The sequence below is a fragment of the Sceloporus occidentalis genome, unplaced genomic scaffold, assembly GCF_023333645.1.
Source record: "Sceloporus occidentalis isolate IW3139 unplaced genomic scaffold, rSceOcc1.0.p SCAF_1, whole genome shotgun sequence".
Classification (NCBI taxonomy): Eukaryota; Metazoa; Chordata; class Lepidosauria; order Squamata; family Phrynosomatidae; genus Sceloporus; species Sceloporus occidentalis.
This window is the reverse complement of record NW_028316981.1, coordinates 1,974,327-1,988,135: the sequence shown is the minus strand read 5'-3', so window position 1 is coordinate 1,988,135 and position 13,809 is coordinate 1,974,327. Positions and strand designations below refer to the sequence as shown.

The 13,809-nt window shown below is 44.2% G+C and overlaps 1 protein-coding gene across 1 annotated transcript in view; it reads right to left on the bottom strand.

Annotated features, from left to right (window-relative positions):
• LOC149320347 (uncharacterized) overlaps positions 1-11,013 on the bottom strand; it is a 57,085-nt gene extending 46,072 nt beyond the window's left edge. Inside the window, exons 1-2 of the mRNA XM_089500716.1 lie at positions 10,580-11,013; positions 6,200-7,287 (exon numbers count right to left, since the gene is read on the bottom strand). Of these exons, the coding sequence (XP_089356842.1) occupies positions 6,200-7,287; positions 10,580-10,613 (1,122 nt within the window). The 5' untranslated portion in view covers positions 10,614-11,013. The remainder of the gene's footprint in view (positions 1-6,199; positions 7,288-10,579) is intronic.
• Positions 11,014-13,809: the final 2,796 nt, after the last annotated feature.

The following is a 13,809-nucleotide window of genomic DNA, read 5'->3' as shown; positions in this document are numbered from 1 at the left end:
TCTGAAGTAATTTTTTGGAACCTATTGTATTTTATACTGTATTGTAGGTGTTGTTTTGGTAAAACATACCTAATTTTTTCCTAGTGTGAAGACATGTAGACTTCTCTGGAGATTCAAAGGCAGCTGTGGCCTTACCAAGGATGGAGGCATCTGGGATCTCAGAAGTATTTCTTTTGCTTTGCTAAAGGAATTTAAATGTTATCTCCTGGATTTCGGGATGCTTTGTTCCCAGAGCCACAGGGCCAGGAGGAAGAGCACACTCTTTCACTCTGTTTTGGACAGAGTCCGATCTGGATTTGCCTCAGCATCAGAAGAGAGCTTTTGTTACCTATCGGCTGTTTACCTCCCAGATATTTTCAGAGAAAAATGGAAATTTGGGGGGAAATTGAAAAAAAATGCAGCATAGGCACTTTTTACAGATTGAAAATCACTCTGATACTTTAGGAACATAAAACATGAATATGCACAATTTGATTTGGCACAAAATTATCACAACTAGTATAATAAAATACAGAATATTCAAATAATTATTACAAACTGAATTTACTTTTATTTTAAAAAATATATATTTGTAACAAATGGACTAATAATTTCCTGAACATTGGTTTTGCTAGTTTATGTGGAGCAAGCATAAAAATGTTTTAATAAAACCACAGTAGAAATCATTAGTAACAAAAAGAACTATTTATATTTCCTCTCCACTGTATGATAGACATAAGGCACCCATTCTCTTAAAAAGAATTTGGAGATGGGGGAGGAACTAAGATTCAAATAGGCATGAAAGTTAATCAGATTCATTTCCCAAGCTCAGGCCTGCATCCGCATTGCAGAAATATTCCAGTTTGACACCACTTTAACTGTCATGGCTCAATGCTAGGGAATCCTGGGAAATGTAGTTTGTTGTGGCATCAGAACACTGACACAGAAGGCTAAATGTCTCATAAAACTACAAATCCCAGAATTCCTTAGCAGTTAAGGAAGTGGTGTCAAACTGCATTATTCTTGCTGTGTGGATGCAGTCCTGGTTATCAGTATCAGTTTCAGTCTCTGCTTCTGCTTTGTTATGTTTGTCATCATCACAGTTGTCATAGACTTCTAAAAACTGAAGGTGTACCAGGATTAAAAGAAGCTTCTCTACCCTTTCACATGGCAGTTTTTGTCATGATTTGAGTGTTTCCAAACATAGACCAGATTCTTTCAGTGCCCTCTAAAGGAAGAAATGCATCTGGCTCTTACATTGGAGAGTTCAGTTTGTAACCTAGGACTGGCTTGTCCTCATTCAGTGCACAGAAATGAGAAAAATCTGATACTATACGTGGCTTTTAGAAATGTTTGGAGAATATACGAACACCTTGTCTTAAAGATTTTATTCATTATGTTAAAATAAAACATTCCATAATCGATTTCCTTCTGTGGCTGCTGAGTAAAACATTTTCCACACCACATCTTCCTCCTCCGCCTCTTCCCATGCAAGCTTCCCATCTGCAGATGCTGGGATCTGTCAATGGCAAGTCCATGGATTCCGAGGGCCTACTGTAAAACATTTGCCCACACGTGGTTTCTTTCCTGTGTGAGTTTAATTTTTAAAATTCATTTTTTAAATTTCCCCCCCAAGCTCAAACACACTATTCAAACAAATATATAAAAGAGCTACATATACAACACATACTACAATATGTACTACTTTCTACAACAGTGTAAGTCCTATTTCTTAAGCTAATTTCTTATCCTATACCTTCCCCTTTCATCAGTGTTGCATATACTAGTATACCTCCATTATTCCTAAGCATTCATTACATACAAAGCATCACTCATACAAGGAAGCTAACGTTGATTCTAATTTAACATCTTTATGATGTTTAAAATATCTCATATGTAGTATTTACCCTACTGACTTTATTTTTAAATATATTGCTCCATATATCCCTAACTATATTACTATATTCAATCTTCTATACTTCCCTCATCTATCTTTGAGGAATAGTTGTTAAGGAAAATGCAACATGGGATATACAGTGAATGAAATAAAACATGTATGTGAGAGTCAGGATGACTCAGCAGAAGCAATTAGGAGCCACACAGGTGTAAAAGGTAATGCAATTAGCAAGTCCTAAATGCCAAGGACAGAAATGCAAAGTGGATAATTGAACACACCTGAGAATTGTTAAGTGGTCAAGGCTGAGATGATGAAATCATTAATTCTGGGTAGAAACAAGAGAACCAATGAGAGTGGATGTACACGCCCACTGGGTGGATACTGACAAGAGTGGGTGGTATTATCCAAGGACTATAATAATGGCTATGAATCCCAATGTATTTTGTGGGTAGTAGTGGATAGTAGTGAGGAGTATATAAGACTACTGAGTTGTCTGGTGTCTTGGGTGAAGATACAAGAGCCAGCTGGATCCTGAAGTGGGAAGACTTCTGTGGAAGCAAGAGTGAGAAGGCTTGGAGAGTTTGTCAGGGTCTTCAGCCTGTTCCCTGTAACTCTGCTGCTTTAGAGCAAAGCTTTAACCACTGGCCAAAACTGGTCAGCGCCGGTGCGTAACAAGGTGGTGAGTTCGAGCCAGAGGTGAAGAGCTACAACTCCCATCATCCCTGACAATATTACCAATTCTTTCCACTGATCAGAGAACCTGGTTAGGGTATGTGCTTAGCGTGAATTTGTCAATATTCATCGTATCTTAGTCATAGAATTAGAGTTGGAAGAGATCTCAAGGGCTATCAAATCCACCTCCTGCCATGCAGGAATACACAAAGCACCCCAAACTGATGGCCATCCAGCCTCTGCTTAAAAACCACCAGAGGAGGAGACTTCACCATCTCCAAAGAAGCGCGTTGCACTGTCAAATAGCTCTTACTGTCAGGAAGTTCTTCCTAATATTTAGGTGGAATCTCTTTTTTTGTAATTTGAATCGTCTGCTCTGTATCCTAGTCTCTGGAGGAGCAGAAAACAAGCTTGTTCTATCCTCAATATGACATCCCTTTAAAAATTCAAGCAGGGCAATCATATATTAATCCAGGCTAAACATACCCAGCTTCTTAAGTCTCTCCTTTTAGAGCATTGTTTCCAGACCCTTCACCATTTTGGTCATTTCCCTCTAGGCATGCTTCAGTTTGTCAATATCTTATATGGTATTCACACCTAGGGTTGCCATATCCCGCCTGGGAGCGGGACTTTCCCGGTTTGGGGCAGGTCCGCATGGTCCTGCCCCGGTTTGCCCTTTGTCCCGGGTCCCCTGCCCCCCAGCGATGGAGGCCAGGCAGGGAAAGGAGCCTCGCCTCAGTGAGGCCCCATTCCCCTGCCTGGTCTCCTCCGCCGGCGACGGAGGCGGCCAGGCAGGGAAAAAGAGCCTTTCCTATTCTTTCTCCTCCTCTTCTTCTGCCTCCTCCTCCTCTTCTTCCTCCTTCTTCTTCATCTTCCTCCCCCTCTTTCTCCCCTTCATATTCTTCCTCCTCCTCTTCTCCACCTCTTCTTCTCCTCCTCCTCCTCTTCTTCCCCTCTTCCTCCCCTTCTTCTTCCTCTCTACTTCCTCTTCTTCCTCCTCCTCCTTTTCCCTCTTCTTCCTCCTCTTCTTCTTTTCCTCTACTTCCTCTTCTGCTTCTTCCTCCTCTTCTTCAGGTGTTTGACCAGAAAGGAAAGTACATTTCTGCCATCTGTCTAGGAATAATGCCAAATGTCCTCCATTTTGATCATGCCTAAGAAACATGCATTTATATTAACATTTTTTAAAAGTCATCAATTTTTTGTGCATGTCCTCCATTTTAAAAAAAGGTGTCCTACATTTGAAAATGTTGTCCTACATTTGTCCCAGTTTGGAGGTCCTGACTTATGGCAACCCTATTCATACCCCGCTCTTCAGCCCTAAAAAGTATTTTTGAATTGTGGTGCCCAGAACTGGACACAGTATTCCAGGTGAGGCTTGACCAAAGCAGAATAGAATGGCACTATTACTTCCCTCAGTCTAGATACTATACTTCTATTGATGCAGCCTAGAATCACATTGACCATTTTTAGCTGATGCATCACACTGTTGACTCATGTTCAACTTGTAGTCTACTAGGACTCCTAGATCCCTTTCACATGTAGTGCTGTCAAGACAGGTGTTCCCCTTTCGAGTCTTGTAAGCCATTTGTCTATTGAAAAGTATAAGCTTTTCCTTCCATGTTTAGTGTATTAGTATAGTAGCTGTAATTATTTATAACAATGTTCTATGCACTTTCTTCAATCTTTGTATCTGCCATGTTTAACAAATATGTTTCAGGTTTCATTTCAAGTTTAAATATAAATATTTTTTGTTATCAGGTCATCAATTTGTATAATTTCTTGCTTTGGGGCATGCCCACCCTATCTGATTTTGAATTCCTTTCTATTCTTCATATTTCCAACATTCATCTTTTATTTATTTGCTATATTTGCAATTTCTGCTGATGTTCATTGCCGCCTCTAAAGCATTTTGTAATAATTTTCTTTTAATAATAATAATAATTTTTATTTGTATTTTCCTGTCATGGCCAGCCAAGATGAGCTCTCGGAGGATGAGCCTCCTCCAGAGCAAGGGCTGATTGAGGCTACGCCAGGTGTTAGTTCTGCTCTGCCAGGTCCCAGCTGTGTTTCCCCAGCCCCAGAGCAGGAGGTCCAACCAGGTCCTAGTGCTGAGGAAAGGCCTTCTATGGTGCCACAGCCTTGTGGTGATTCAGGAGACGAGGCGTGCCTGCAAGTACCTTCTTATCAAGAGAGAAGGGCCGAGAGTGCTTGCAGGCGCAGATCCAGGAGGATTGCAGAAATACAATCGGCAAACCAGCCTCAGGTGGCTCGAGGGAGAGCTTCCCTGATTTAAGTGGGAGAGAGGCTTGAGTTTGTTGCTAGAGTTTATTGCATGAGCCCTTGGTTATCTTGTTATCTTGCTACCTTGACCTCGGACCGGACCTTTGTTATCTCTTGGCTATTGTGACCTCGGACTGTTTTGACCACGCTGCTTTCTGGTTTCCTGACTTCGGCTCGTCTTTCGGCACGCTTGACTTTCTGCAACCCCGACACCGGCTTGTTTTCTCGGCTTGCTCCTTGACTGCTTCTCCACAAGGTTTGTTTTGCCTACACGTGTTGGTTGCAGGCTTGGTTATCAGCATATGTCCGGGATTGCTGCCAGCAATCTCTGACTTATGCTGATAACCAAGCCCAGCGGCTGTAAACGATCTATGGAAGTGATGGTGAACTTTTTAGAGGATGAGTGCATAAAGTGCAACCCAAAACCCACTAATTTATTGCAAAGTGCCATGTCCCTCTGGCTTTCTAGTAACAAACTCTGGCAAACTCTGTGCTAGGACAATGGCACATGTGCCCACAGAGAGGGATCTGAGTACCACCTCTGGCATGCATGCCATCGGTTCGCCATCACTGATCTATGGGAAGTTGACATTAACCTGGGCTTATGGTATTCTAATAAATTCTTCCCAGAAGTTCTGAGAGTGTGGGGCGGATTGTGTAGGGAGAGGCATTCCCTCAAGTAACTCAGGTTTAAACTTTGGCTGAGCATGAATTTTAAATCTTTTTTCCTTGACCTTGTCCACTGATCAATTATTTTGCATCCATTGAATTGTCAGGGTTTTTTTTAATTGTTTCCTTTTCTATTTCTCTCTCCAACAGCCGTCTGTACACTACTGGCAACTGAATGGTTTCTCTTCAGTGTAGATACTCTGATGTCTCAAAAGGTGTGAATTCTGAACAAAACCTTTCCCACACTCCGGGTATTCATAGGGTTTCTCTCCTGTGTGATGCATTTTCTGATGAGTTACAAGATTTAAAAATCAAAGCTAAACATTCCCCACATTCATGGAATTTGTACATTTTCTCTTTTGTTTGGACCCTCCGAGGTGACAAAAAGCGTGACTTCCAAGCAAAACACTATCCAGACTCCTGACATTTTTATAGTTTCTCTCCTGCATGGAGTCTCTGATGAGTTAGAAAGTTTTTTTGGGGAAGCAAAACCTCTCCCACACTGCTGGCATTTGTATGGTTTCTCTCCTGCATGGATTCAATGATGCGTTGAAATGTCTGACCTGTAAACAATTTTTCCCCACTGCTGGTATTTGTATGGTCTCTCATGTGTGGATTCACTGACATTTTGAAAGGCATGACCCGCAAGCGAAACATTTTCTGCACTGCTAGAATTTGTCCTGTGTGAACTTACTGTCTTATGTGAACTTGCTGATGCTTTGAAAGGTCTGACTTTTCAACAAAACATTTCCCACACTGCTGGCCTTTGTATGGTTTCTCTCCTGTGTGGACTCTCTGGTGTCTTCCAGTGTGTGATTTCTTAGCAAAACACTGTGCATGCTCCTGACACTTGTACGGTTTTTCTCCTGTGTGCACTCTCTGATGAGTTACAAGATTTGAAAGAGAAGTAAAATTTTTCCCACACTGTTGGCAGTTGTATGGTTTCTCTCCTGTGTGGACTCTCTGATGCTTCAAAAGGACTGACCTCTGAGCAAAACATTTCCCACACTGCTGGCATTTGTATGGTTTCTCTCCTGTGTGGAGTCTCTGATGAGTTATAAGATTTGGATAGAAAGTAAAATCTTTCCCACACTGCTGACATTTGTATGGTTTCTCTCCTGTATGGACTCTCTGGTGATTGAAAAGGTACGACTTGTCAGCAAAACATTTCCCACACTTCTGGCATTTGTATGGTTTCTCTCCTGTGTGAACTTTGTGGTGATTCACAAAATGTGACTTCTTAACAAAACATTTACCACACTGCTGGCATTTGTATGGTTTCTCTCCTGTGTGGAGTCTCTGATGAGTTCCAAGATTTGAAAGAGAAGTAAAATCTTTCCCACACTGCTGGCATTTGTAAGGTTTCTCTCCTATGTGGATTTGTTGGTGCTTTGAAAGGTCTGCCTTTTCAGTAAAACATTTCCCACACTGCTCACATTTGTATGGTTTCTGTCCTGTATGGTCTTTCTGATGCCTCAAAAGGTTTGAATGGAAAGTAAAATCTTTCCCACACTGCTGGCATTTGTATGGTTTCTCTCCTGTGTGGACTCTGTGATGCTTGAAAAGGTATGACTTGTCAGCAAAAGATTTCCCACACTGCTGCCATTTGTATGGCTTCTCTCCTGTGTGGACTCTGTGGTGAATTACAAGATGTGACTCCTTAACAAAACATTTTCCACACTGCTGGCATTTGTATGGTTTCTCTCTCCTGTTGTCTCTCTGATGCATCAAAAGTGTTGAAGCATAAGTAAAAGACTTCATGCATAATTTCATTTTCCACCACTTCCCTCCTATAAAGAAGGATAAGGACACAGAAGACAAAACCTCAGGGTTAAGAGAGGAAGGTCCTCTGGGAGCAACAATAGAGCTAAGTAAGCTTGAGGAGGAAAAACATAAGAGAAAGAGGAGCTTACTTTTCATGGTCTCTGTGAATCACACAAATGGGTTTTCCTCTGGCTGTGCAGAGATATTTGGAACCTCCTAGAATTGTTAGGAAAGGTTTTTTGGGTGGTACCTCTGCCTGTCCTGTATATACCCCCAGTGGCATCCCTAGGGTTGGCGTCACCTGATGCCATTACTCATGGTGTCAACCCCCCCCCCCCCCCCATCATTAACCTCCTTCCATTTCATGCCATACAGAATATTTAGTCATGGTTTTTTTGTGTACTAACATTACCTATAAATCTTAATCCACGTGTATCACTGAATATAATAGCAATAGTTGTGACCTAAATGGGTAAAAAAATTAAAAGCACACCTTTAAATTACCATGTCATACGTACAGACTTAAATGTATTTACACTTACATAATTTCATTTGGTTAAAATGAAAATTTGGTGAGATGTGATATTTATAAAGAATATTTAAAATGAGTAATTAAAAAAACACCTTGAATTTAAGGTTTAAGTTAGATTTCTAAGCATGCATTTCTGTTTCTCTGTAGTTTTTTTAAAGGTAAAGATTAAGGTCAAAAAGATACTATAGAAATACTGCAGAAAACCCGGTTTTTGAGACCACTTTAACTGCCCTGGCTCAGTGCTAGGGAATCCTGGGAATAGTAGTTTAAGATCCACTGAAGAGGTCTTGTGGCACCAGAGCTCTCTGACAGGCTAAATGTCTCACAAAACTACAGTTGCCAGGATTCCCTAGCACTGAGTCAGGGCAGTTATTGTGGTCCCAAACTGGATTATTTCTGCCGTGTGTTTTGGATTTTAATCTTTACCTTAAAAAATTCCAAGGAAACAGAAATACATGTTTAGAAATCTAGTTTAAACCTTAAATCCGAGGTTTTATTTTTTAAAAAAAATATGTGCTCCTGGTATGCATAACAACTCTTCTGTACTGCATATTTCTACTGGACACATTAATTAGATCTAAAATAGCTGGTATAAAGACACCTGGAACAAATAAGGTATCTCACATTAGATGGGCCTGCTCTTGAGATCTTCATATTAATTGCTTTTAATAGCCGTTGCATGTTTTTTATTTATATAGAGTTAGCTCATCGTGATGAAGCTAGTTACCCCAATGTGCATAAGAGGGAAAAGACATCCATTAACGTATAAGACAACATTTCTAGTGTCAATTGGGTTTCAGCCCCTTCCAGAATATCAGCAGTTTTACAAGAGGGCAAACAATATATTTTTGGGGAAAAGTGGGAGAGAGGACTTTAAAACTAATTGATCTGTTTTAACTGCACTAGACATCAGTCAAATTTAGGGCATCAGAAGAAATGGATTTATATTCACAAAATCACAAGGTAAAATAGTTGGTGTTAAAAGATCTGCAAAATTCCTGCGGTCTACTAGGACTCCTAGATCCCTTTGACATGTAGTCTTGTTAAGCCAAGTGTCCCGCATCCTACCACCTGCTCATCCTCTCTCCTATCCCTCCTCCCCTCCCACCACCGCTGCAGCTGTCTCTTCCTTCCTTCCTCCTCCTCTTCCCAGAGCCACCTCAGCCTTCTCCTTCCTGCCTCCTCCTCCTTTCTCTTCCTGCCTCCTCCTCCGCCGCCGTTCCTTCCCCAGGCTTGCCATCCGCGGCTGCTGAAATCTTCAGATGGCAAGTCCGCAGATACAGAGGGCCTAATGTATTCTAAAGTGGTCTGCATGGGGCTGCCCTTGAAAACTGTCCAAAAATTTCAGTGGATGCAAAATGCTGCAGCCAGGCTGTTGACTGGGGCTAGCTACAGGGATCGTGTGACTGCCCTGCTTAATCAGCTGCGCTGGCTACCAGTCTGTTTCCAGCCATAATTCAAAGTCCTGGTTTTGACCTTTAAAGTTTTAAACAGCTTGAGTCCAGACTATCTGAAGGACCGTTATCTCCCTGTACAAACCAGCCGAAGTGCTAAGATTGGCAGGGGAGGGCTATCTTTCAGTTGTACCACTCTGGCAGGAGCGTTTGGTGAGTCTTCTCCATGGCTGCTCTTAGACTGTAGAATTCCCTTTCACAGGAGGTCAGGGTGCCCTCCCCCCTGCTCTCTTTTCACCAGTACCTGAAGACATTTTATTTAGATAGGCTTTCGGAGGTAAATTTTACTTACGTAATGGGGAGTGCTGTTTTAATGGCTTTACCTTTTTACAGTGGTATTATTTGTGCTGTTTTAAACTTATGGAATTAATGTTTTAGTTCTATCTTTTTAAATTATAGGAAATCACCTTGAATACCATTTTGAGAGAAAGGTGCAATATAAATCCCACAACTAACAATAAATAAATGGAGAATGGAGGAAGAAGTTGAAATGATCAGGCATGTGGGAGAAAGGGGGGTGGGGAGGGGAAGCAAAGCAAAGCTAGTGGCGTGAGACAGTTCACCTCCATGAGAAGATTGCAACTAAGTGTGTTACAACAGAACCTAAATGTTTTCCTGAAGCAACAGCATGGAGGCTTCCTGAGAAATTCAGTGTTCTCTTCCTAACAAAGGGGTTTGTGGCCTCACAAAGGATTTGAGACAGAGAGAGAGGAGAAGCTTTAATGTAAGCTCCTTTGAGGAGAAAGGCAGGATAATAAGTGTATAAATAAATAAATAAATAAATAGGAAAGGTTGAGTAAGCAGCCCAGACTGAGAAAGCCACCTGAGAACTATATAATTAATCTGGGATTGGGACCCTACTTTCAGTGAGAGTAAGATTCCAAAGAGCTTCTCAGACAGGGGATCAGAAACTGTTGGGAATTTGTGAGGACACACTGAATGCTCAGGGGATCTCAGAGAGCATTACCCATAGTACCACCTGAAAAGAAAAATGTTTTGCTTCTTAATATCCCGTAGGGGGAGTTTTGCCACTGTTGGCAAAAGCCATTTCAAGACCAGGGGAGATGTTTTTCCCAAGAGGAAGTTGGAAGCTCATCCAGGTCCTAGAAGGACTTATGAAGGGTACAAAAACTTGGAAAATTTTGCTCTGGGATGTCGAGGGGCATTTGGGGGCAATTGCATTAATGGCCATGGTTCCTGCACTGCCTCACTAAACTACAAATCCCAAGATTCCACAGGATGTGGTCATGACAATTAAAGTGGAATCATAATGCTATGATAATGTAATATAAAATGACCATCAGTCTCCATAGAAAGGGCAAAGTTCCTTACCCAGGGAGGACACATTCTCATAGTTTTCCATCATGACCTCGTACAAAGACCGTTGGATCTGATCCAACAGGTTCCATTCCTCCTCTGTGAAAAACAGAGCCACATCCCGAAAGGTCACCTGCAAAAGAAAATAGCCTTCATCCAGACAGTCTTATCAAAAGCAAAAGAAAAAGATGGTGTACCACCAATATTATTGGATCGCTTCAGAATACAGATGGAATAGGACATGTTTGACTTTTCCTTAATCTTTTTTTCCTGAACTTCCTGGGTCTTGAAGAATAGTGCATGAGGGAAAAGGCGAGGTCACAACCTGGGTGTCTGATAAACTAGATTTCTCATGTGAAGGGATATTTTTTTAGCACATTGAAGCTCTTCTGTATAGGTCTTCCCAATCTGCATTAGTAACTGGCATAAGTCTAGGACAGCCTCATCCAGTCAGCAGATTCTTTGGATTCCCAGCCTGTATGGTCAAGATCTTTTAGCTCATGAGGCAGAGAATACCACAAGAGCCTCTTTCCATCCTCTACCATAAAAATATGAGAACCACAAATTAAATTGTTAGGAATTGCTTCCTTTCATAATGGCATGAAACCAGCTGCCTGAGTCAGATGCCACCCTCCAAGAAAATGGCAAACCAAACCTGTCTAAAAGCCAAGGATTCAGTTCTTCGGAGAATGAAGTGTTATAATCATAGAGTTGGAGGAGACCTCGAGGACCATCCAGATCAACCCTCTCCCATGCAGGAACACACAAGGAGATGTGACCTCAGCAGCAAGCATTTGGGACCCCTTGTTACAGATCCCTTCCAATGGTTCCATTGCAAAGAAGGTAAGAGCGAGCACACCAAGGATTCAGTTCATGGGAGGGGGTACTGAACAACACTCTGGGAAATCCCTCTGCCCTTGGTTATCAACCATTTGGGATCCTCTGTTGCAGAGCCCTCCCAATGGCTCCATCACAAAGGAGGAGGAGGAGGTGAAGGTTAACCTGTTCCAATGGCTTCTTTCCTGCAGTATCTTCCATGGAAAAGAAATTCAGTGAAGACTCTCCTCTCTCCCTGTTTGAAGACCAGCCAGGCCAATTCTGGACCTCTGAGCACCCGTAGAACATACAAAGGCAGCTGTTTCACGTGTTTATGCCATCTTCCATGGAGCACCAGAAAGACAACCTAATGGTTCTGAGAGCAAATCAAACCGGAACTTTTCTGAGAGGACAAAATAACTAAATTGAGGATGGGGATGGGAGGGAGAACCCCAGAAATCCCCCCTTTTCTTCCCTCTCTACAAAAGCCCCTCTTCAAGGCCCTTCTATAAAGTGGTCTTCCGTAGGGAAGAAGCCTATTATTAATCTTATTATTATTATTATCATTTTCGTTATCGTTGGGTTCGGTTGATCATGGCCGAGCTGGTATTCGAACTCTGGTCTCCCAGTGTCCTGGTCCAACGCTCCAACAACTGCACCCCGTTGGCTCTCTTTACAGTCTATTAGATTCCTTCATTTGAACCAGATGGCTCCTCTTCCTCTCTTCTGCCTACCACCAGCGAGTTCTTCTGGGGAAGGAAGCTGCAGGGATCCCCAAAGAAAGGCAGTATTTCGAGGTGAGGGCTTTGCATTTAGCTAATGCCTCCCTTCCTCAGGCCTCACACAAGCCTCCTACAACTCACAAAGCCTTGGACCCTGGCTCCCTCCTCCTCTCTCCAGCAACCTCTTCCCTTTTCTCCGCTCCGCTCCAAGGAAACTCAAGGGCTCCTCTCCGGATTCTCTCTTCCAGGAATATGGAGCTGGGGGGGGTCTCCTTCTCTGTCTCCCCTTCAGTCCCCAACACTTCTCCTCCCTCTGCTTCTATTCTCCCCATGTTAAGCCCCATTCCCTGCCAGGCCTGGCCATTCTGGTCATAAGGGCTCCCTCTCAGCCCCAAGATCCAGAGCCCCACCCCAAGGCCAGCAAGGAGGCTCTTGCTCCCCTTCAGCCTCCCCTCAGTGTCTGGCTCCTGGAGAGCTCTCAGAGGGGAGAAATGCCTCCGAGGGGTGTCTGGGGGAAGAAAAGAGGGGGCTCCCCCTCCCTCGGCCCCAAAAGGGCGGCCTCTGCCTTCCTCCCTCTCCCTGCAAGCTTCCCAGGAGGATCCCAGGCGAAGAGAGTGTAGAAGTACATATTGGGGGAGAGTGGGGACGAGGCCTTCCTTCCCGCCGGAGCCCTGTCTGTGAGCCCCCGGGGTGCCCTTGGGAAGCCCCGCGCCCTCGGCCGATGAAGACGGAAGGACCCAACAGAAGAGCCAAGGAAGCCCCAGGAGGACGCCTCCGCCTGGGCGGCACCGGAAGGAGTCGGGAACCACTTGGAGGCCCATAGTATATATGGGGGGGGGGCACAAAAGAGGGAGGGGGCACGGAAATAAATAAACAAATTCCCCTGAAATGGAGGAAGGAACGATGCAAGAAACAAAAGGGACAGGCGGCAGTACATCAGCCCCAGGACACACTGAAGGATGGAGGGGGAAAGAGGGTCATAGGAAGGGCGACTCATGACTTTGCACCCTTCCTCTCTCCCTCTCCCGCCCAAGGAACCGGGAGCCCTCCTCCGCTGGGAGGCAGCCTAGGGCTCCTCTCCTCCCGCATTCAGGCAAAAACAGCCCAATTCGGGGCGGCCCTTCCTCCTCCTCCTCTTCCTTTCGCGGCTGCCTCACCCTCCGGGCCTGGGTTCCCAGCACCGGACCTTCCCAAACAACGCCTTTTGGAGGAGGACTCTCTAGGAATCCCAGCCCTCCGCTCTCTCTCACGCTCCCCTTGGAGGACGCTCTAGGAATCTGAGCCTCTGCTCTCTCTACCCCTTTCGAGGGGGACTCTCTAGGAATCCCACCCCTCCGCTCTCTCTCACGCTCTCCTTGGAGGACGCTCTAGGAATCTGAGCCTCTGCTCTCTCTACCCCTTTCGAGGGGGACTCTCTAGGAATCCCAGCCCTCCGCTCTTTCTCACGCTCCCCTTGGAGGACGCTCTAGGAATCTGAGCCTCTGCTCTCTCCCCTTTCGAGGCGGACTCTCTAGGAATCCCAGCCCTCCGCTCTCTCTCACGCTCCCCTTGGAGGACGCTCTAGGAATCTGAGCCTCTGCTCTCTCCCCTTTCGAGGCGGACTCTCTAGGAATCCCAGCCCTCCGCTCTCTCTCACGCTCCCCTTGGAGGACGCTCTAGGAATCTGAGCCTCTGCTCTCTCCCCTTTCGAGGCGGACTCTCTAGGAA